General features: G+C 32.5%; 3 protein-coding genes across 3 annotated transcripts; all 3 read left to right on the forward strand.

The window, feature by feature from the left end:
* Positions 1-10,015: 10,015 nt before the first annotated feature.
* On the forward strand, positions 10,016-13,460 carry LOC139896332 (probable galacturonosyltransferase 14). The gene is made up of 6 exons (XM_071878959.1): positions 10,016-10,620; positions 11,156-11,211; positions 11,298-11,453; positions 11,582-12,172; positions 12,263-12,565; positions 12,698-13,460. Exons 1-6 carry the CDS (start codon positions 10,410-10,412, stop codon positions 12,977-12,979), a joined length of 1,599 nt encoding a protein of 532 aa, XP_071735060.1. The 5' UTR covers positions 10,016-10,409; the 3' UTR covers positions 12,980-13,460.
* A 2,538-nt stretch (positions 13,461-15,998) lies between these two features.
* On the forward strand, positions 15,999-18,523 carry LOC139896333 (membrane-anchored ubiquitin-fold protein 2-like). Its single transcript, XM_071878960.1, has 5 exons — positions 15,999-16,127; positions 16,528-16,863; positions 17,370-17,534; positions 18,163-18,247; positions 18,344-18,523. Exons 2-4 carry the CDS (start codon positions 16,731-16,733, stop codon positions 18,216-18,218), a joined length of 354 nt encoding a protein of 117 aa, XP_071735061.1. The 5' UTR covers positions 15,999-16,127; positions 16,528-16,730; the 3' UTR covers positions 18,219-18,247; positions 18,344-18,523.
* Positions 18,524-20,302: 1,779 nt separating this feature from the next.
* On the forward strand, positions 20,303-22,544 carry LOC139896334 (uncharacterized). Its single transcript, XM_071878961.1, has 6 exons — positions 20,303-20,669; positions 20,823-20,972; positions 21,107-21,365; positions 21,461-21,679; positions 21,777-21,919; positions 22,012-22,544. Exons 1-6 carry the CDS (start codon positions 20,370-20,372, stop codon positions 22,309-22,311), a joined length of 1,371 nt encoding a protein of 456 aa, XP_071735062.1. The 5' UTR covers positions 20,303-20,369; the 3' UTR covers positions 22,312-22,544.
* The last annotated feature ends 478 nt before the right edge of the window (positions 22,545-23,022 follow it).

Raw genomic sequence — 23,022 nt, forward strand, 5'->3', positions numbered from 1 at the left:
CTACATTCATTCATTCGTATTCTGCAATGAATTATCACATCAAACCACCGAAATTATGACTCATCACTTTTAAAATCAATAACGTCTATTCGTTAACCATTAGATTCATTGACGATTACAATCAGCGTTTAATCATCTAAAAAAAAAATTCTTGAAACCATCTCGGATTGATAACCAATGATTCCGATATGGTAGCATTAAATGCAGAGGAAACAGAAGAATTTTCCTCGTCATTGGATCTTAGAAATTCTAAGATATCACCGTATCTTTCGTTATAAATATCCTCTATATTTCTGAAGATATCTTCATAACGATTCTTGACCGCAATTAATTATCTCCTTGCGATATCTTTATCACATCATAAAGGAAACTGTTTTAGTTTCTATATTCTGTAAAATTGAAGTTTAAATTTTGAATGATTTGAAGTAGTGTTGGGAATTGAAGCATGAGTTAGCATAATATAATGACGTCAGGCCAACGTGATTATATTACAGTAAGTCATGCTAAATTTTTAATGGAAGATGATGATTCATAAACTTTATAATCATCATTTGTCATGTTACACGACTCTTACATTCTATTTAACCTCTAAACATATCAAGAAAATATTTTTCTTGATGATTCGGTCTTTTCCAGATATTCTGATAATTTGACAAATCAAATCGTGCTATTACTTTTCCTTCTGCTTTGTATATTATGTTCATTCGAAACTTCATACCTACAAATTCTGGACCATTACTCGCTTTACTTAGAGTTGAGAGGAGAATAAAAAGGCAAAGAGCTCCGACATATAAGGGAAAATATAAAGCCCGATAACAACACTGAAATTACAAACCGTGTATATCAATGCATATAGCAATATAAAGACACGGGAGAACTAAAAATACAATAAATCCTAGAGCATAATAGAAGTAAACAGACTCCTCTGGTAGGAGTTGGAAAAGAAGGAAGATTGTGGCGATAACCAATATAAGGTCAAGAACAAGAACTGGATTGAGCATATTAACAAATCTTTTGGAAATATGAATTGAGGAAAGAAAATATAGAAGTGGTGAAGATAATGAAACGGAAGAAGCTAATTTATAGCGAAATTCCAGACACAACAATCGAGGCAATTCACCGCATTTAATTAAAGAAAATCCTAATTTCCTTAATTACCGGAGAATCAAATCCTATAGACTACGAAGATTTCCTCTAATTCCTTGAATCCCGGAAATCAATCGTGACTACGTCAAAAGTTAAGACGAACATTTAATTTCCTCATTTCAATCTTTTACGATAGCTTCGTTTATACTCTTTCTATAATCGAATTACTTTATCCATATTATTAAATGTCGATAAAACTCTAATTTTCAACTCATATTCATCATTCTTGTTGTAAAGAATGACGATCTCTATCAAATTTCATGACTATGATTTTCATGAACTCTTCTCTGTTTTATCTACCCTAATATTGTGGCATAAACGCTCAAGGTTTATATAAGCTCACTATTATTCATCACATATTTCATGTATATTGAAATGCTTGTATAACGTCATCATCTCTTTCTGAGGAAAACCTAATCAATGACACTCTTGTTAAATCTTTTAGATAACCTCCGCATTAATAATAAAATGCACTTCGTAGAATTTATGGATCGTAAGATTTAAACGCTAGAAACAAAATAATATCCTATTAGTTGGAATTCATGAAAGGCCCCGAGCATACCTGGGAACGTGAAGACCAAATAAAATGAAAATATCCTCACCTGTTTACAAACAACGCCGACTGATGGCAACAACTAAATTTCCGGACGAAATTTCTATTAACAGGGGGATACTGTGACAACCCGTAAATTTCCGGCAAAATTTAAACAAAAATCTTTATATGATTTCATTTAACCTCGACTAATTCCGACGATTCACGAACAATTATTTGTAAATAATTACGCATTAATTTGATATATTAATATTATAATTATTAATATCCTTTTTAAATAAGATATCAATAATTAATATCTTTATTATCAGTATTGTTATTATGAATAAAAAAAAATATTGAAAAATATTCTCGGAAAATAGTAAATCAATTTGTTTATTTTAAAAAATATATATAAAAAAATCCTTAAAATAAATGATTTTTTTAAATAAATAAATTACTTTTTAATTAAAAATTATAATGGAAAACTACTTTTATTATTTTATTTTGTGCATTATCCCATGACCTAACATTTAATACTTTTGAATTTTAAAATCCCATTAAAAATTAAAATATTTCTTTTTCTTTTAATTATTTTATTCTTTTTACCTAATTTTTTCAAGTATAAATACCCCTCATTTCTCATTCAAACTCACACCAAAATTTCTCTCATTCTCTCTTTGAAGAATTACTACTAGTAAGTATTCTTTTCTTACTTTACTTTTTACTTTTTACTTTTTACTTTTTACTATTTACTATTTACTTCGGTTTATTTTTTTTACCGAAACATGTAAATAATGTTATAAATTATATGCAATTAAAATTAAAATAAATAACATGTTATAATTAGTAATATATGTTACTAAAAATTATAAAAGTATTTTTATGAATTAATATATAGGAGTTATAATTAAAATCGAATTAATGAATATATATGTATATACGCACCTAACGTGAAGGTTATAATTAAAGATAGCGTACAAAGACTACAAACATCACCGCTACTTGTGGCCTAGGGTGATCCTTGTTACCATTATGGGACGCTTGTGGATCTCGAATGCCAAGACTTAGATTCTGGTCAAGAGATCCTGGGCCGCTCGGTAACAATAGATCATTCGAGTGACTTGCATGTTAGCGACGAAGTTTGGGCGAGATTGTACAACATCTTTGTTAAGAATTATAACCCGAACATTCTTAAACTAGATGCTTACTATAAGTGGAAGTTTTTCATAAATAGTAGGTTTCCAAAAATAGAAACTTTTGAGAAATATGAACTTTTCTCGAAAACCGTCACTGTCAATATAGTTGCTATATTAATAAACATACTTTATGTCAAGTTAGACATTAACTAATCAAACGTTATACCTCAAGGTTGATATCCAGATCACTTACTTGCTTTACTTTCCTTCTTGCGTAGAATACTTCAACTGCTATTTAAGGTGAGTTTTCATAGCTCCCTTTTTATCTATATTTTTGGGCTGAGAATACATGCGCTACTTTTATAACTGTTTTTATGAAATGAATACAAATACTAAAACTGATTTTTCGTGAGTTTCATATGCTCCCTTTTACTCTTTACATTTTTGGGCTGAGAATACATGCGCTACTGTTTTTATGAAATGAATACAAATACTAAAACTGATTTTTCGTGAGTTTCATATGATCCCTTTTACTCTTTACATTTTTGGGCTGAGAATACATGCGCAACTTTTATAACTGTTTTACACGTATCAACTATTAAACTGTGATATGTTGGGCTATGACCAGCAAGTCCCCAACCGACAAGTATAAACGATAACTTGTTATGGGGCAAACTTGAAAGTCTAGTCTAAACACAAGTACCAACTATTAAACTGTGATATGTTGGGCTATGACCAGCAAGTCCCCAACCGACAAGTATAAATGATAACTTGTACGGGGCAAACTTGAAAGTCTAGTCTAAATATCAGTACCAACTGTTAAAACTATGCTATACCCGGCTATGTCCGACTAAGTCCCTACAGTGATATTTTTAATTGCTGCGGCATTCTTAATTATTGGGGATAGGCCTATTGGGAGTAACGTCCCCAATACATTTGACTAAGTCTTTGTATTACTTGATAATGAAATTAAACGACAAGGACAGAACAACTTGTCACGGGGCAAACAACGTTTAGTCTAAAAATCACGCACTGGCATAACTTTTTGATCCTGCGGGAGATCAACTTGGCTGGATCTGAGTGATCTACTTATGAAAACAAATCTTGTGGTCTAACATTATTACTGAAATCATTATTTATGACAAACCTATGAACTCACTCAATCTCGTGTTGACTTTTTAAGCATGTTTATTCTCAGGTACTTAAGTATTGCTTCCGCTATATATCTACTGCTTTGATGATGATTGTTTGCTATGCTTGGAGTCTTCATTACATATCATATCAATTAAAGACATTTATCTTCCGCTGCAAAACTCAACAAAACATCTCATGTAGAGTCGTTCTCGTTTATACAGCTGTGATTTGATATAATTAGTCACAAATACCCCAGGCCCTATTTGGGGGTGTCAAAATTTCTGTGGAAGACCTTTCAGTATCTTTTTCGGTTAGCTTGAAAAGATTCATTTTGGTCGTTTGATGATAATTAGACATCCTAACATTAGAAAGGATATTTTGATTAGAATCTTTAAGTCAAGTTTATTAAAGCATAATCGTTAAGATTATGGGGAAATCCTAAGTGCTTTAATTCTAAGGCAGGAAATGTTATAGTTCCCTAGATTGCTAAGGCACCCTAGCTAACAAGTAAGGCACACATAAAAATGCAATCCTAGTTCTCTATAACAGCCTGGTTATGCTCTGATACCAATCTGTAACGTCCTCCCAATATGGTCTGGAAGGAACGTCACTAATATCAAAACATACCAACATATTATAATAAACGAGAACAATACTAAATGATGAATTTAACTTTAATGAGTACGCAGCAGAAAATGAAATGTCTTTACAATGACAGGAATAACAATAACGTAAATGTTCACATGCAGAGGTAATAAATGCGATATCTCTTGATCCTATGTCCAAGTAGCATCACATAAGCAGTAAGTATAAGAGCTTGAATCAAACAGCACCTGAGACAAAACATGCTAAATTGTCAACCAAAAAGGTTGAGTGAAGTTCATAGGTTTAACAAAAAGTTTGTCGTTGTTTTAGACCACAAGATTTAGTTTGTAAAGTTGATCTCTCACAGGATCAAAAAGTTATGCCAAAGCGTGATATTTAGACTAAACGTTCAAGTTTGCCCCATGACAAGTTGTGTCTGTCCTTGTCAGTTTAATTTCATTATCAAGTAATACAAAGACTTAGTCAAACGTATCGGGGACGTTACTCCCAATAGGCCTACCCCCAATAATTAAGCATGCAGCAGCAATTGAAAATATCACTGTAGGGACTTAGTCGGACATAGCCGGGTATAGCATAGTTTAACAGATTGGTACTTGTGTCTAAAATGTAAAAAGTAAAAACAGCATGTGTCTCACCCCAAGTAAAGTAAGTATGTTTGCTAGCAATAAAGAGGGGCTATGAATTCACCTTAGTAAGTAGAGAGAGAGTTATTCCTCGGAATAAAGAGTTGAACGAGTGAGCAGGAAAGTCAACCTATTGACATTTAAGAGTAGTTAAGTGTTCTGCCCATGTTTAAGTTTAAGTATGTGTTTGTTTTACTAAGTTTCTATTCCTAGTAAGTTACTATTTTTATAAAGTTTTCATTTTTAGAAAGTTTCTTATTTTACTAAGTTTCTATGACTAGAGAGTTTCTACTTTTATCAGTGTTTTCCATTTTAGGATACTTGCCGTATTAGATAAGCTTCCAATCACCCATTTCCCTTCGAATGGCTAATTTAGATCTAGGGGCTTGAGCCATAGGACCCTTTAAATCGGAAATCCAAACCCTCTGCCTAGAATCTCATAGAAATCATTCGTCAAGAAAGTTCGAAGATCTATACATCTCTAATACATATCCCAAAATGTTTTTATGTTACAATATAAGTAGTAGGTTATAGGTGCTAGTAATAGTAATAGTGTATACATGTTATTTTATTTTATTTTATTTTTATATTTTTTTATTTAATTAATAAATACAAATTTTGCATAAAAATAATAAATAATTCGGTATTTTGTATTTTTAATAATAATTATGATTTTAATTATTAAACTATAGTTTTAGTAAGTTTGTAAATATTATTACATTTATATATAATTGAATTTATTATATGGTTAAATATATAATACATTAACTAAATAATAAAAGTGATACAAAGTTTATATACTTAGTTAAATTATGTCAAACTATATAAATTAATAATATATTATTTATTTAAGCGTACATTGTTGACTAAAAATTACTATTCGGTCAATATTTAATTGTATATAACAACCCTTAATAAATATAGTCAGACATATAACCCTAGGGTTAATTCAGTAATTTAGAAGTCGAAAAGTAAGGGTTGTTACATCGTGGTTCACATCTTATTTTATAGTGCTACCGGCTCGTGGTTCACACTCCATCCCACACATGTTATGGCACTACCGGCACGTGGTTCATACCATAACATTCACAAATAAACATGCCATATACATGAGCGCATAATAATTCCACTCACCTTGTCACAAGGATGATGATTTAGCGCTTCCGAGCTTCAACGCAATGTACCTAAATCATTAAGTGTACATTCAATTTCACAACTAGTGGGATTAACCACAATACTCCCACTTGAGCATTTAATGACCCAATTTGCATTAAATGACTCAACTACCCACAACCGTCCATAAATGGCCAAGACTCGACTTTAATCACTAAGACTAGTGAATTAAAGTCTATTAACTTCAATTAACACAAAACTTAGGGTAATCCATACTCATTTCATCTAATTAGTTCAACTAGTACATTTTGACCCATTTTATTACTTAGACTCACAATCAAGTCAAACTTACACATTAACACTTCTTTCATTAATCTTAAAGTGCATTAGTGACTAACAACACCAATTAACACTTACAACCTCAAATCATAATGCCAAAACCCTAGATTGTGGCTATTAGGGTTTCATTACAACAACATAACCCAAACTCACCCATTTTACCACCAAATGGGTCTTACAAATCTCTAGTAACCAAAACCCTAGCCATTATCCAATTAAAACTCAAAACTTAAAGTTAGAACTTACCGAGACTATCAACGCGTAGCTAGAGACACAAGGAACAACTTTAATTCTTGCTCCAAAGATCAACCCTCAATCCTTCACTCTCAAATCACACTTTTAATCCAAATGGGTTTTAAGTTTTGGGAGAGAAAATGGAGAGAAAAGAGAAAAAGAAATGAATTAAATGGATATGTGGTGAAGAGTTAATGCTCCCATCAGATTCACATGCCAATTTACCATTTTGCCCCTTAAAATCCCTTAAATTGAGCTAAGTCCGACACCAGTTCAGCAGAACTGTCGCGGCGCAGCCTTAGTCGTCGCGGCGCGACACATAAAGGGAAAATAGGCCCTTCTTAACCCAATCCCTGATCCAGGTTTGCTTTGTTTGTCGCGGCGCGGTCACGCCCGTCGCGGCGCGGCGTTTGCCTGAGCCTGGTCACTTCGACCATTTAACACAAAACGATGGTTCAAACAACTAGCACACCTCATTCACACTACCTATGCACACCTAAGCTTTAACCTTAAGTCTCGCACGACTCAACTCCATCGCGACACATTATATATACTCATACGCACGCATTCACGTATATGTATAATTATACATTTACTCATAAACTAACACTTTGGCTCATTTAATCACATAAACGAACATGTATAATCGTGCTAATAATTTAGTTTGTACCTTTAAATATGTACGGAAAAAAACGGGATGTTACAAATTGTAATTTTAATTTTCTAAAAAATTTAAAAGACATTTATTATTACTAATAATAATTATTATTATTAAAAATATAGATACTTAACTTTGAGCGAACTTTATTATTATTATTATTTTTAATATAATAGTTTTAATTATAATTATAATTATAATTATTATATTATTAATATTCAAATATGGATTCCTTTTACGAAATTAATTACGTTATATATCTATGCGAAAATAAATGTCTCTATATATTTGTAAAAACAACGACAAGTTTCTTAGTAAAACGGATCATTAAAATAAATGAATTTAGCATTTACATTCACTTAATACCTAAAACATGTCATTAAATTGTTTCATTTAAACAAATCCGTGTTTTCACGGGTCATTTCACTAGTTAAATAATACACAGCTAAACAGATAACGACTTCGTAGACTCGTAGTTATCATGTCTCTTTTTGTAAAGGCAAATTCAGACACATCACTACATGAATTAACCACGAAATACATATACAAATTTACCTAAGTAAGTCTCGAACCCTCAACCTCTTGATTAAAAGGGCCATCTCGATATCGCCGGGCCATTGACCCTTTGGTCTCGTAGTTATCATGTCTATTTTAATGATTTCAAATTTCTTTCTTAATGTCATCTTCAAGTAACTTTGTAACATAAAAAACACATTAAGTTGATTATTTCCTAAAAATTAAACATATTATAAAACGATCCTTAATGTTTATAGTATCACATTTTAATTATATTTGTGACAAATTTTCCAGATTTTAGCGTTGGCGATACTAAAATTTCCGTATTTGTATAGAGCTCAAAACACCACTATGAAAAGGCCCAAAATAAACATATACCGACATAAGAGATTCTACTCCTAGGGTTGGGGTCCTTTGACCCGTTACTTTAAAAACATTATACAATGTATTGTTCAAATTATATGAAATCTCGTATAGTAATTGATATACAGAGTAGTATATGTAAAATATTAAGAGTATATGTTTGTGCACTATTTGTAATATCCAACTATTTGAAAATCTCATGTCGACGTTACGCATCTTATAGTTTACTAAAAACAATCATCACCTTTAGAAGTCAAACACAATAATCATTTTATGTTTTTTCTTTGAGGACCACTCACCATTTCTATAGTGAATACAACCTTGAGCTTCTTAACTACTCGTATTCCACTTTAACATCAAATTGATATTATGACCTAATGACTGATTCAAAATTGAACATTACCCATCGTAAGGCTTGCCTGAGTGGTCACCGAGTTGCCCAATGAAGCACACCACCCGGGTTCAATTCCTGACTATGCCAAATTGTTCAAAAAGGGAGTGTGACTAGAGGGTGCGCATAATGCGCAATTCACCTGGTACCAGGTCTCGCACTCGGGGGGGCTTGATTACCCGAGGTTTTACCTTCTATGAGGAGCTAATGTGCTTGTTCATAGGAGGTTTTCCTTGCATATCCAAAAAAAAAAAACACAAACAGGCGAACCACATAACACACAAATACATGAGACCTGATTTTCTTAATAAGAACAAAAAGCTCGAAGACATAGTGAAATCGAGACCGTGCATGTGATAACAAAGAGCTCGATGACATAGTGAAAGACGATACCATGTATGTGACAAGATCTTGATGACTAGGAGTGTGAATGAACAAAGTCGAGTTTAAGCTCAATTCGTTTCAAACTTAATAAATATATGTATATGTATACATATTACATAATCATATACTCCATATATTTATATTACATTCATATACAAATTAAAGTTAATTAATGTATGTATAAATAAAAGAGTTGTTTAATTTCAAGCATTTTCAAGCTTAATATAAGAAACTTGAGATGACTTATCGAATGAATTTTAAATTTTATATTTTAAAATATATTAAAGCTCGAGCTTAAACTAGTTTAAGAAAAGTTCGAATTAAGCTTTTAAGGAGTCAAATGCAAATAATTTTTTAGTAGCTCGTCCCCTCGGCTGGTTTATTTTTGTGCATGATGATGATCAAGAAGGTTTACATTATATAATATCATAATCTTTATAGATACATGTAGTTCACATGTTTTATGTGACACTCCCTTTTTTTTTTTTTTTAGAAACTTAAATTTTCACTTTCATAAAAGATGGACATTATTGGCTAAAATTAGCATTACCGTCTTTAATGCATTATCATTTATTTTAAAATGAAAATTTTTTTAGTAGTTGAATACGAGTAATATATATTCTTTTTAATTTTTAATTTTAGTTATGTTATTTAGAATCTCCAGCCTGATTCTGAACGCGCTTTTGACTAAAAGAATCATCACTGTAACTCAATTTTTTTTTTAATTAGTACAAGAAGAAAATAGATCGGACCGTTTAACGAATTTAGAACCATTTTTTTGCAACTCAAAATAAATTAAAAATAAATATAATATTATTAAAAATAAAAAAAATAATCTCCCTCCCTTTCTCTCTCCATCTTTATCTTTGATTTTGATAAAATCAATATCCCTAATTTTTTTCTTGTTTAAATTCTACATTCGTATACATTAATTTCCCAGATATATATATTTTTTCGTTTGTGTTCAAAACCCTAGTTTCACAAATATATCGTGTTAAAATCAAATCAAATCAAATCAAATGAATTCAATCCAAGGCATTGACGATTGTTGATTGAAATCGAATCAGTGTGGATCTGTTTATGATGAGATTCAGACCTGTGAGGTTTTTGTTTGCAATTTTAAGATTTAATTTGGCGGAATTTGTCGTCGGTGGTGGTGATATTGATATTAGGGCAAATATATATTATATATGTATATTAATAATAAGAGGAAATTAATTAGGGGATCATTATGCAGCTACACTTCTCACCTAGCATGAGAAGTGTAACAATATCGAGCAGCAATGGATTTATTGATTTGATGAAGATCAAAATCGCAGCTCGTCATGTTTCATACCGTACACTTTTTCATACAATTCTTATTCTTGCTTTCTTGTTGCCATTTGTTTTCATACTCACCGCTCTTGTTACTCTTGAAGGTGTCAATAAGTGCTCATCATTTGGTAACTATTTGCCTCCTGATCTACTTATATCTGTGTTATGTATTTCTCTTATGTATATATTATATATATGTATATATATGTAATGTAATGTATAGATGTGTGTTATGTGAGATTTGGATTGCATTGTTAGATCTTGCCAATGTTATATTGTTGCTGATGTTGTTGTTTTTGGTTACATCAACTACTGGTTCTAGATCTTGATCTGATCATTTGACACTATTGAAATTTGGACTCTTTTCAAGTTTAGCAAAGCAATCTGATTTGTCTCCTGATCTTGCTTATTGAAGTTATGGATCTTGTAACGTATGTCATTAATAGTAATTTGTACTTTTGTAGTGATTGCCAAGTTGGTTTTAGTTACACGTTACTTAGTTTAACAAGCAATCTGATTTTCGTCTGGATCTTTCTAGTTTCTTCTCTAGGTTTCTTAGTTTGGTTATATGTTTTAACAAGTTTAAATTATTTGTGATAATCTGATTCTTTGTTGCATATAGTTTATAGTTTAATAATAGTTATTCAAATTTAAATGATTCAGATTGCTTAGGCAGACGTTTGGGTCCGAAGCTTCTTGGAAGGGGTGATGATTCAGGGGTAAATATACTATTCTATTGTTTCTTTCATCTTTTAGCTTTTACGTTTATTTCAAGAAACTCAAATGCTGTTCTTTGGTGGAACAGAGGTTTGTTCAAGACTTCTATAGTATCCTTAATCAAGTGAGCACCAAAGAAGTTCCTGTTGACCTAAAGATCCCTGATAACTTTACACATCTTGTTTCTGAAATGAAAAGCAACACTTACAGTGCAAAGGATTTTGCTACTATATTGAAAGGAATGGTATGTTACCTCACCATGTTTGTGCTTTACACGTGTCTTAACCTGATTGGATTCCTTATAAATTTGTAATATTATTATTATGCATCTACATCGTATGGAGCTAAGCTCTGATTTAATGAAAATGACAGATGGAGAGGTCCGAGAGGGAGATTAGAGAATCTAAACTTCAAGAACTAATGAACAAACACTTTGCAGCTAGTTCAATACCAAAAGGAATCCATTGTTTATCTTTGCGATTAACCGATGAATACTCATCTAATGCTCATGCCAGGCGGCAGCTGCCATCACCTGAATTACTCCCAGTTCTTTCTGACAACTCATATTACCATTTTATCCTTTCAACCGACAATATCTTGGCGGCTTCAGTTGTGGTCACTTCTGCAGTCCAATCATCTCTGACCCCCGAAAAGATTGTCTTTCACGTGATAACTGATAAAAAAACTTATGCAGGCATGCACTCATGGTTTGCCTTAAATCCCATCTCCCCTGCCATTATTGAAGTTAAAGGTGTTCATCAGTTTGACTGGTTGACCCGTGAGAACGTTCCAGTTCTTGAAGCTGTGGAAAATCATCTCGGTATCCGAAATTACTACCATGGTAATCATATATCAGGGGCTAATCTTGTTGATACTACTCCAAGATCATTTGCTTCCAAATTGCAAGCTAGAAGCCCAAAATACATATCACTACTCAATCATCTTCGCATATATCTCCCAGAGGTAACCTAACTATAACTAAATTGCTTGCACATGTCCTTTTTAGTCATATCACATCTCAAATTGCTGAAGTTTTATGCTTTATTTACACAGCTTTTTCCGAACCTTGATAAAGTAGTATTCTTAGATGATGATGTTGTTATTCAACATGATTTGTCTCCACTTTGGGAGATTGACCTCAATGGAAAGGTTAATGGAGCTGTTGAAACATGTAATGGTGAAGATTCATGGGTTATGTCTAAACGGTTCAGAAACTACTTTAACTTTTCTCACCCACTGGTGGCTAAAAGTTTAGACCCAATGGAGTGTGCATGGGCCTACGGGATGAATGTCTTTGACTTACGTGCGTGGAGAAAGACTAACATAAGAGAAACATATCATGCATGGCTGAAAGAGGTAAACACTCAAAACCATCATATTATATACTTACAATAATTTTTGTGTTTTCTTATAATATCTATATGTAAATGTAATATGTATGTGTATATATGTATGTATTTATTTGGATGATGGGTGCAATTTTTGTAGAATTTGAGGTCAAATTTGACATTATGGAAGCTTGGAACTTTACCACCAGCCTTGATTGCATTTAGGGGACATGTTCATCCTATCGAACCTTCATGGCATATGTTGGGGTTGGGTTACCAGAAGAATACAAGCATTGAGAATGTAAAGAAGGCTGCTGTAATACATTACAATGGGCAGTCGAAACCATGGTTACAAATTGGTTTTGAGCATCTTCGCCCTTTTTGGTCAAAATACGTGAACTACTCCAATGATTTTGTCAAGAATTGTCACATCTTGGAGTAATGATTGCTCGTATACATACAACTGCATGAACAAAAGGATGTGACAATGATATGAGACCAAAAGTATTTTTGTCAATACATTCCATTAAATATAGAAGCAAGTTTTCAGCCAGAAAGACAATGAACGCTTTGAATGGGCTCATCTGCCGATCAAGGCATTATGCATCACAGGCACAAGTGTAAGAAGAAATATTCTTTTGGTATGTAATACAACACTTTATTATTTGTATAATTTCAACTTTTCCCCAAAAGGGGATGCGTATATTTTAGCCAATAGGAATTGTGCGCGGGCTGAAGAACTGTCGTCCTTTAGGATGTCCAAGTGGTATGACTGTAAAAGGCTTCCAAATATTTTGGCGCCTTCAAAATCATTAATAGTAGTAGAGTTATATTCAAGCAGGTATAAATTTGTTTGTCCTACTTCTAGTACCCTGTGTATGTGTTTGTGACTCGTTTTCATGTTAGAATGGATGAAGCTTACATTCAAACTTTGAAGCTATCGATACGTTAACCTAATATTTGCATCAGTAAGTAGAAAACTGAATATAGTTAATGTGGCTGGTCATAGAAACTCAAAAAAAATCCAAATTGATCTTTCAATTGTTGATTTTCCGGTACATTTATAATGAACTTCTCTTCACATACACATATTTATTGAAAAAAATTTACTCCCGTATATATTACTACAAACTACATGTACATTGGATAATTGATGTGATCCCGGTAGTGTAAGCATGTCCATGGAGTTTCCAAAAAAGATATTTGTTGCTCGAACTAGATCGTTGACCAAAAAAGAAGTCACTTTTGTCATACTTTTATCGGTATTGTAAGTCCTAATACAATCATTCCCTCTCTTCTTGAGATGACTTTAAAAATATCATCAATACTCCTCGAATCAATCTATTTTATCGAAGAAGAATCTCGATTGTAGGCAAGCCCCAAACCAAATATATTTTAGTTAAACAACTAGCAATTTTAATGTATGCATTACTCCGTATTATAAATGGAGCATTATATATAACATGTATACGTCGTAATATACCAACAGAAATTGTCACTAGTTTATCTCTCAAACAAATTAAATTGGCTAAAGGTGTGCGTTTATGAGCCCATGCTAAAGTTTCGATCAATTCCTGCCAATATCCACACCAGTATATTAAGAAGATAAATCGAGTAACTCGAAGAAGATATTCAAATAAAAACATTCATTTCCACTGATAATAAACTATTCATATGAAAAGGAATAATAATAATATTTTCAATAATAAGTTGTGAAGAGTTTAACCATAGTTAATGTTACAACGTATCAAATAAGTGAAAGATTCATTAATTAAATTGCGAAACATATAATACGGGGTATTTGATTTTTTTTTTCTTTCTAAAATACGGAGTAATAAATTTCTTTTCCTTTTCTTTTGTCTTTGTTTATTTTATTTTATTTGTTTTTAATCATTTGACACCACTGAAAATTGATTCTTTTGTTATTCGGGCCCATTATATGCATTGATGTGATCATGTTTAAGTCTTTTGACATGAAATATTAATTTAAACGTAATATCTTAAAAATGTGGATGTAGAAAAGCCAAGTTTCATGTGTATTTTTTATACGCAATCTATTTTATACTTTATACATTTTTAACATATGCATTCATATTACTCCTATAAAATTAGATCTATAAATTTGATCACGCCATTTAACCTGATAGTTTCGCACTGTACGACTTTCTTTCAATATCTTCGATCAAGCCATTATCAAACTAATGAGCGGATTCATTTTGAAGTTACAGTCCTTTACTCAACATTATAGCCCTTCTTATTAAGGCTTCAACCCTATTACAACTCCTAGCTAAAGTTCTAAAAAAGCAAAAAAAAAAACTACCACACTTTGATTAAATGAAGCGTTTTACCAGTGAGAATCTAGCTTCGCTAACGTTTGTTTAAGTCTTGAACTTTCGCACTAAGCGTTCACTTTCTCAGTAATAGAATGCTTATAGGATTTCTCACGAAGTTAAATTTGAAGTTTAAGAACTCCCATCAAGTTGCTCGATTTTTTCTGGCAAAAATAAATATATATAAATAGATCATAAAGATCAGGCAGCAGAACACAAATTACACAGTTGATCGATGATCTGAGGTTATTAATCGAACCCAATACATACAAACATTGACAATGCACAACTACATTAAATTGTGAGCAAACATTCCCCAAAAATAATAAAAACCATGAACTTCCATAACTCGGCCCATCTGCATTCCTGTCAAAATCCAAACCTATCAATATACAACCCCCGAGCCCGACCATGCTCGGGAAAGACCACCGGATTGAAGGATATTTTGGAAGATTCATTAAATTCAAGGGTACATGGTTGTTTCATTCGTGGTGCTTGTGGTCTAGGTTAAATGCCATTGTTGCTTTTGTTAGTCTATTTGGCTGTTTGTGAGCCTTCAAAGTGTCGCTTGGAGTTTTTATTTTTTTTATATCCATTTTTATTACTTTTAATAGAATTCATTAGGTACTTGTTAACAAAAAATATAGAAAATGCAATCTTCAATAGTTCTCCATACGAACAATAGAAATTGCTTGAGTGGTATACAATGAACGGTCTATTTATCTTCTAGGCACATTCTGATTCCAAGGGTCATGATCTAATTGATACGGCTAGCAATTAGCTCTTCGAAGGAATTTTTTCTCAACATTTAACTGTACTGACAGGATTATTGAGGATTGAGTTTTCTTCTAACGCGTGTGTGAGTGACATATAATCCGTTAATCACTTCGAAAGTAGCTTGGTTGATGCCGTTACTTCCATCAAAAAAGATGATAACTCATTCATGATAAAGTAGTTAAGTAGGTTTTTATTTTAGATATTTCTTGAAAAATAAATAAATAAAGGTGAAGGCAAAAGTTCGGCACAACTAATTTAGCCACCCCTTTGCAAGACTTTCCCAAACATCCTATTTTCAATTAAATCTTTATCTCCTTTATCCTTTAATTTTTTCTTTCGTAAGATTGACTTCAATTGTTTAATTAATCATCCCACCAAATTTTTTGTTGTTTTTATTGGTAAGTAATTAAGATTCCTACAGTCTTTATTCTTTATTGAAGTTCAAGGGTTTGAGAGACAACCCCAGATCATTTCCTGAAAAAAGTTAGGTTTTTTCTTTTCTCAATATTCTAATCATCATACATGTTAAATAAAGTTTTAATCTTGATTGTATTTTATTTATAATGATGCCCACTTGAAGATTTGAGTAAAAGTTTCATACTTTGGTGTTTGTTGACTTTAATTTAATCAATTTCTGTTATCTGTTGAAATGTTTTAACTTTTTAGTGTTTGTGCTATCATTTTTATATTTTAATTGAAATTTGTATTCAGTAAATTTATTTGATCAATTTCGAGATTCTTGCTTTAAAAAAAAAAAGGTTTTTTTTTTTGTTTTGAAGCTAGTAGGATACTGTGTCTAGTATTCAATTTGCATTCAATAGATTTGATTTATTCATGCTTTAAATTATTATTTTCAGTTTGTTTGTGTTTATTTGATTGCCAGGTGATTGGAAATCAATTAAGAGAGTATTCAATTTCAAAGATTGAGGGTTTCAGAGTACAGAACATGTACCATCTTTGATGGTCTTGATTTTAATCAGGACCATCTTTATATAGCTTCTGGGGGTCACAAGATTAGTTTGTAAAGATTGTTTTTTTTGGGTAAATAGTAATCACCCATAAAGTTGAAGACTTTGGGTGTGGAAGATGTCTGGGGTTCAAGATTCAGTTGAGATTAAATTTCGTTTGATCGATGGATCAGATATCGATCCAAAAAGCTTTCCAGCAGCTGCAAGTGTTGCAACATTGAAAGAAAGCATATTATCTCAATGGCCTAAAGGTCAGTTAATAGTATTGCCTTTTTGATTTTTTGAATACTTTCTTTTATGTGACATATTGAGAGTATAATGTATTGTCGAAATGTTTCCTGTGAGTTACCTTCTGGAATTGAAAAGTTGTCGATTTTGGCTGAAAAAAAGAAACTTTAATCCAATGTTCTGGTTGTTGTTCTTATCAAGCCAGTATCTAATTGATTTTGTTATCTCAAACTGTAGCTATTATGTATTCATATTCATCATAATCATTCACACATTACTAAGTTCTTGAGATTGGTTGTTGTAGCGAATATATTCTGTTTAAGTACGGAAAACTTAATACCTAGGTGCAAAGCCCAATGATGTATAGATGAAACGTCTTTATGACGATCATTGATAAATTACATGTTTATGGAGTATTTTTATTTTCTTGAAGTATACCGTATATGCTAAGATATTGTATTGATTATCTGTATAAGATATTTGTTATAAAGTTTTTAGCTTTTTTTCCCTTACTTTATTGGTGTAACAGATAAGGCTAATGGTCCAAGAACAGTTAAAGATATAAAGATAATTAGTGCTGGAAAAATATTGGAGAACAATAAAACAGTAGGAGAATGCAGGAGTGCTTTATGTGATGTCCCTGGTGGAATTACAACTATGCATGTCGTTGTTAGTCAACCTCCTCAAGATAAAGGTATCACTAAATTTCTTACAATTATTGCATAAGAGACTAATCATTAAGCACAAACATTTTTTTGTAAATATATTTTATTCGCACGTTACGGTAAATTTAGAAGATTCTTAGTTGTATCAGGATCATAGATAATCAACAAATGCTCAACTACTAAGTAGAACTCTGTAAAACACTCCGAGTCTCGGTTTTAAGATCGGTCCAAGTACTCGGTTCAATTACTCGGTCAAACTCCGTCAACCTTGGTCAAACTTGATCAACCTCAGTCAGAAGCGGTCAAAAATTGGGATTACAAGGTCAAACTAGGTCAAACCTCGGTCAAAACCCGGCCAAAACTGGGGATTACTCAGAAACTTAGTCAAAATGGATCAGAGTCAAACTTGGTCAACATCCGAGTGCTCCCCAAAAAGTGTCAACCGAGTACTTCCCGAGTTGCGAGTTCTCCAATCTTGAGATCGACTTAAATTTGTATCATTAATAGTTGGTTTACCAACGGTGACTACTCAGGAATAGAAATCTTGATATTTCATGAGACATGGAGAATATATGAAGAACTAAACTATATATGCGAGTTTGATAATATATTCTTGTTCTAACATTACACAACCTTCTTATTTTGGCCATTTACCAGAAAAGAAAGCGACAAATGAACTGAAACAAAACAAATGCATGTGTGTTATATTATGAGAAGCAGCCTCGGGTGATGCCGTTTGCAGGTTGGTTATCTTTGATTTCTTCATTTCTTTCGACAAAAAAAGAAAATAACTTATCTTACTTGAAATCATGTATTAATTAGTGTAACCATGTTGCAGATATAATAGTTGATGTAGTTTCAGCGTCGCTTGGCTTGAGGGTGTATGATTGTAGAAGGCCTCCAAAAACCTCCAAATTTGTTATTAATACAAGAATATTAGTGGGCAAAAGTTACAGTTCAATATATGTTGTTTGACGAAACCTTTAGTTGTCACATTAAAAATACTTTAATACTACGTACTATTTTCTTAGTTTGCATTGTGTTTGTGACCCGTTTCATTACTTCGTATTAGACTCAACTTTTTGTCAAATAGGCTAAAATCTTACACTTGCATATCCAAATTATAGATCAGATGAAATCACATCACAATTATATATACAGCAATGTATATTTGAGTGGCTTATGTGTGCTAATATTAGGTTGAGAACACGATATATTCCACAATCTTTATACGTCTTCTTTCTATCACTAACGTCGTCTCACGATCTCTCAAATTAGGTGGTGGTAGACTTATAAAAACTGAGTTTTTTTTAAGTAATTTTTTTTTATGAACGAGCACATTGACTGTAAATTCGTAATTAGACTTAAGATGACATTGTCAAGGATTGAACTCGAGATCTACAACTTCATTAGGAGTCCTGGAGGTCACTTGAGCACGGTGAGTTTCTATCACACTATTTCTCCATTCCCTTAGAGCATTCCAACCATGCACACCTTTCTTCATATTAACAAACTGTCACATCAGCGCCATATCACCGTTTCATTTCAATCACTAACCCATCATATTTTACTCTCAACGATAACATATACACTAAATTAATTAATAAAATCAATTTACAATTACTAATGCAACATGTACAAGTAAACCAAACAAACACTTCGTGGTTCAAAATGATAAATATGGACAAATTGGTTGGCTAAAAGGAATTGGCATGTAATTAACAATGCATTTCCAATGTTAGCATATGATCGACAATCTATTGGCACAAGATTGGCGGGAGTCCTCTTATAAGAGTATTCCCATCGTTGTTGTCAATCTAATGCCAATCCAAAGCCAATCTCATGTCAATCACATGCTATCCTTGGTGGTGGTTTGCCAAAGTTTAGCCAATCTTCATTGGTCTTCAATTTCGTTAATTTTGAGCATTTGTTATCACAAATGTAATTATAATAAACACTTGTATATTTTGTTTTAAGATTTGTATTGTGATTTAATTAATTAATTTAGAGTGGTTGAGGAATGTTGTGATGAGTTAGTAATGAGAAGGAAATAGTGATGTGACGCTAATGTAACATTGTATGAATATGAAGAAGGGTGTTATGATTGAAAATGGTCTAAGTGTTCACATTTTTATTTTGAATTGTCTCATTTCAAGTATTAACATTGTGATTGGTACGAAATGAACTTTGTAGAATTCTAAAGTTTCATGCAATTTTAAAGTTCACACTTCTAATGTACGGATGCATAGTTAAAATTTGATCGTGCACTAGCCATAAAAATTATATTTTCACTGGATAATAAAGTCAAAAGAACCACCTTTTTTTATACTCCGTATTTAAAATTTGCCACTAAACCAAGTACATTTCCCTTCACGAAATATATCAACAAAACAATTTTCATTGACCTCAATTCATTAAGAATCTTATAAATCACTAAAAACCTTAATCATATAGACAAAGTACATTTTAAAGATTCTTTTATGAAAGTCAATACTTGATAATCAATAATGGTTGCAATTGTAAACTTGCAACTAGTATTTCCAACCAGCACAAATACACAAATAGTTGACCCATATCATTTGTCTGCTCACGGGTAAAAGAACTACTCTCTCAATATGAAACCTACACCACAACAAGTAGCTCATATTTGCATTTTATTAACTACATCATATATTTATTTATATATTTTATTGACACAAAAACATGAAAAAATATGACACAAAAATCCAAGTGGGAAAATCCACCATATGGTCCTCCACGTGTCAAAACCTTAACCTTACCTTTCAAAAGTTTTTTCTTTTTCCTTCCGGAATCAAGTTTCAGTCTTTGATTACCAGACTAGATTTCAAGAAAAGTTAACAAAAATGGCGGCAGCCATTTCTGTTCTTTCACCTAAATCAACCATTACCCTTCAAAGCTCAGACCTTTTCAATAAACAAACCAATTCAAAGTTCCTTAACGGGTATCCATCAGACTGTTCTTATTTTAATTTAAAATCAATTGGTAGTAGTACTAAAGCTAGGGTTTTGCCTAATTTAGTGGTCTCTGCGTCTAACAGAACCACCACGACCACCAGTGCCGGCGCCGGTACCTTTTATTTCAACATTACTGGTTTCCCTTTTCCTCTTGGCCCTTTTCTCAATAGGCAGACTACCAGGACTGAGGTAAAATTTTTTTTTTTTTTTTTTTTTTTTTTAATTTTGTTGTTGTCTGCAATAAAGTTTTCACCTTTCTTTCAAAGTCATGTAATATTGCATCTGGGGTGTATTTGTTTATTTTGGAGTATGATTTTTTAATTATTTTTATCATGATTTTAGGCTGTAAAAGACTGCATATGGCTGTTTGAGCAAGAACAAGCATTAGGATTCAGCAGTGTGTCAACAAACATCAGGATGACTGTCATTAAATTAAAATCAGGTGGATTGTGGGTCCATGCTCCAATTGCTCCAACTGAAGAATGCATTCAGGTCTTATCTTTTAGTATTTGTTTGTCAATTTCCTGTGACCTTTGAATATATTTAAATCTTGATTTTCCATGATAAGTGTTTGTGTTCATTTGTGTTACCTTTTTTATTTATCTATATTTTTGGATTTTTTTCAGCTTGTGAAAGAGTTAGGAGCTCCAGTAGAGTACATTGTTCTGCCCACATTTGCTTATGAGCATAAAATATTTGTTGGTCCCTTTTCCAGAAAGTTCCCACAAGCTCAAATATGGGTGGCACCAAGACAATGGAGTTGGCCTTTAAATTTACCGCTTGAATTTTTCGGGATATTTCGTGCCAAAACATTAGAAAACGAAGACCTTTCGACCCCATGGGCTGCAGAAATAGAACAAAAGGTTCTAAGCTCTCCCGAAGTTGGTAATACAGACTTTACACACCATATTATCTAACTTTTTTTATTTTAGAATCAGCCCATTTTCAAAATTTAGGTAAGTTATTGGTGTTAATTGTAGGAATTGGACCATACGTCGAGGTTGCCTTTTTTCATAAGCGTTCAAAGACACTACTTGTGACCGATGCTGTAATATTTGTCCCGAAACAGCCTCCTGAGTGTATAAGCAATGAGTCATTGTTGGCATCTGCTAAAAACGGTTTGGCTGTAAAACTTCTTAGCAAAGGGAAGGAAGTTTCTCAAGAACCAGTCGTTGATAACATTGTAAATAGACAAAAAGGTCTGTTACTGTTTAAAGAAAATAAAGCTACTAGCTTTTTTACTTTTTCATTGTAATCGTTTTATGAATCTGATTCGTTGACGACCTTTTGTTTCAGGGTGGGAAAGAATGGTTCTTCAAATTCTATTTCTTGGTCCATCGAATCTTTTGGAGCCAAAAGCTAGTTTCTCACAGATGTCACAAAAGTTAATTGTTTCGCCCATTATTAAAACATTGGTCTTCAGTAAAGTTCCTGAAAAGGCACGTTCTTGAAACAGTTACTGTATTATGTATTGCTTATGTTTAAATCTGTTGTATTTTGACTTTTGAGGTCAAACTATTGTCTTTTTCAGGTAAGGGATTGGATTGACAGCATTGCAAGAGACTGGAAGTTTAAAAGGATCATCCCGGCACACTTTGCGGCTCCCGTAAACGCCAACGGGTCTGATTTTATTGCAGCATTTGGTTTTCTTGACGATCTTTTAGGCGAGCGTTATGTTACTCGCCCGTCACTTCAACTTCTGTTTACATCCATAATGGGAAAGGCGGCGAGTTACTTCCCTCCAGATGACATGAAAACTTTATCATCACTTGATCAGTTTTTAGTATCGGTTGGAGCAGTAAAGAAGACTGTTTCCGGTCGAAAACAGTGATAAAATGTAGATAAAAGAAGAGAGCATTATAAAGAAAGATGCTGGTGTGAATAGTGTAGTTATAATCTATATCTATATATAAATGGTATACACAAATTCCTGTTGCCCTGCTAAATGGGTTTCTTGTTCTCTGTAAAAAGTAGCATCTTGAAGTTGCACATAAATGACAATGGTAACTGTATAAGTGTATGAAAGAGCTTTGTTTAACAACCTGTGATAACTCTTATCTAGGGATGACTTCACTTGGCAATACACTTGCTCTTTTGTTTATGTGTATAGTCATAGCAAAAATGGGTCAATGGATAAGGTTTAACATGTTCAGGCTACCCGGGTAGGGGATTATCTATACTCAGATATATGCGGCTTTACCAGGTCACCTCGTGACCATTTTTGACCTTGTCTCGGTCACCTCAAAATATGCTTTTAGTGAACTTTGATCTTGAGATTTCACACTGTGAGGATATCGGGATTTCAACTACTGTGTTATCTTGACATGGTTGGTCGTATATATAGTCATAAAATATGTCAGTCACATGTTCTCTTAAGAAATGGTATAGATATATAAACTAGTTTAATACCTGCAAATTCACGGGATTATGACAGTAAAATTACAATTTCGATGTAATATAATTGGTTGATGTACTAAACTCGAGTTATAAATCATTTGTAAGTTAAAACTAACGTGTATTCACATGTAAGTATACAAGTGAA

This window comes from Rutidosis leptorrhynchoides, chromosome 3 (genome assembly GCF_046630445.1).
Source record: "Rutidosis leptorrhynchoides isolate AG116_Rl617_1_P2 chromosome 3, CSIRO_AGI_Rlap_v1, whole genome shotgun sequence".
NCBI classification, from domain to species: Eukaryota; Viridiplantae; Streptophyta; class Magnoliopsida; order Asterales; family Asteraceae; genus Rutidosis; species Rutidosis leptorrhynchoides.

Bases quoted from the DNA above. Each gene is read 5' to 3' on its own strand.
- LOC139896333 (XM_071878960.1), top strand. From the start codon at position 16,731: ATGTCTGGGGTTCAAGATTCAGTTGAGATTAAATTTCGTTTGATCGAT. The intron at 16,864-17,369 runs GTCAGTTAATAG...TTGGTGTAACAG, and splicing joins ATTATCTCAATGGCCTAAAG to ATAAGGCTAATGGTCCAAGA. The intron at 17,535-18,162 runs GTATCACTAAAT...GCCATTTACCAG, and splicing joins TCAACCTCCTCAAGATAAAG to AAAAGAAAGCGACAAATGAA.
- LOC139896334 (XM_071878961.1), top strand. From the start codon at position 20,370: ATGGCGGCAGCCATTTCTGTTCTTTCACCTAAATCAACCATTACCCTT. The intron at 20,973-21,106 runs GTCTTATCTTTT...GATTTTTTTCAG, and splicing joins CAACTGAAGAATGCATTCAG to CTTGTGAAAGAGTTAGGAGC. The intron at 21,920-22,011 runs GCACGTTCTTGA...TGTCTTTTTCAG, and splicing joins TCAGTAAAGTTCCTGAAAAG to GTAAGGGATTGGATTGACAG.
- LOC139896332 (XM_071878959.1), top strand. From the start codon at position 10,410: ATGCAGCTACACTTCTCACCTAGCATGAGAAGTGTAACAATATCGAGC. The intron at 11,454-11,581 runs GTATGTTACCTC...TGAAAATGACAG, and splicing joins CTACTATATTGAAAGGAATG to ATGGAGAGGTCCGAGAGGGA. The intron at 12,173-12,262 runs GTAACCTAACTA...TTATTTACACAG, and splicing joins TTCGCATATATCTCCCAGAG to CTTTTTCCGAACCTTGATAA.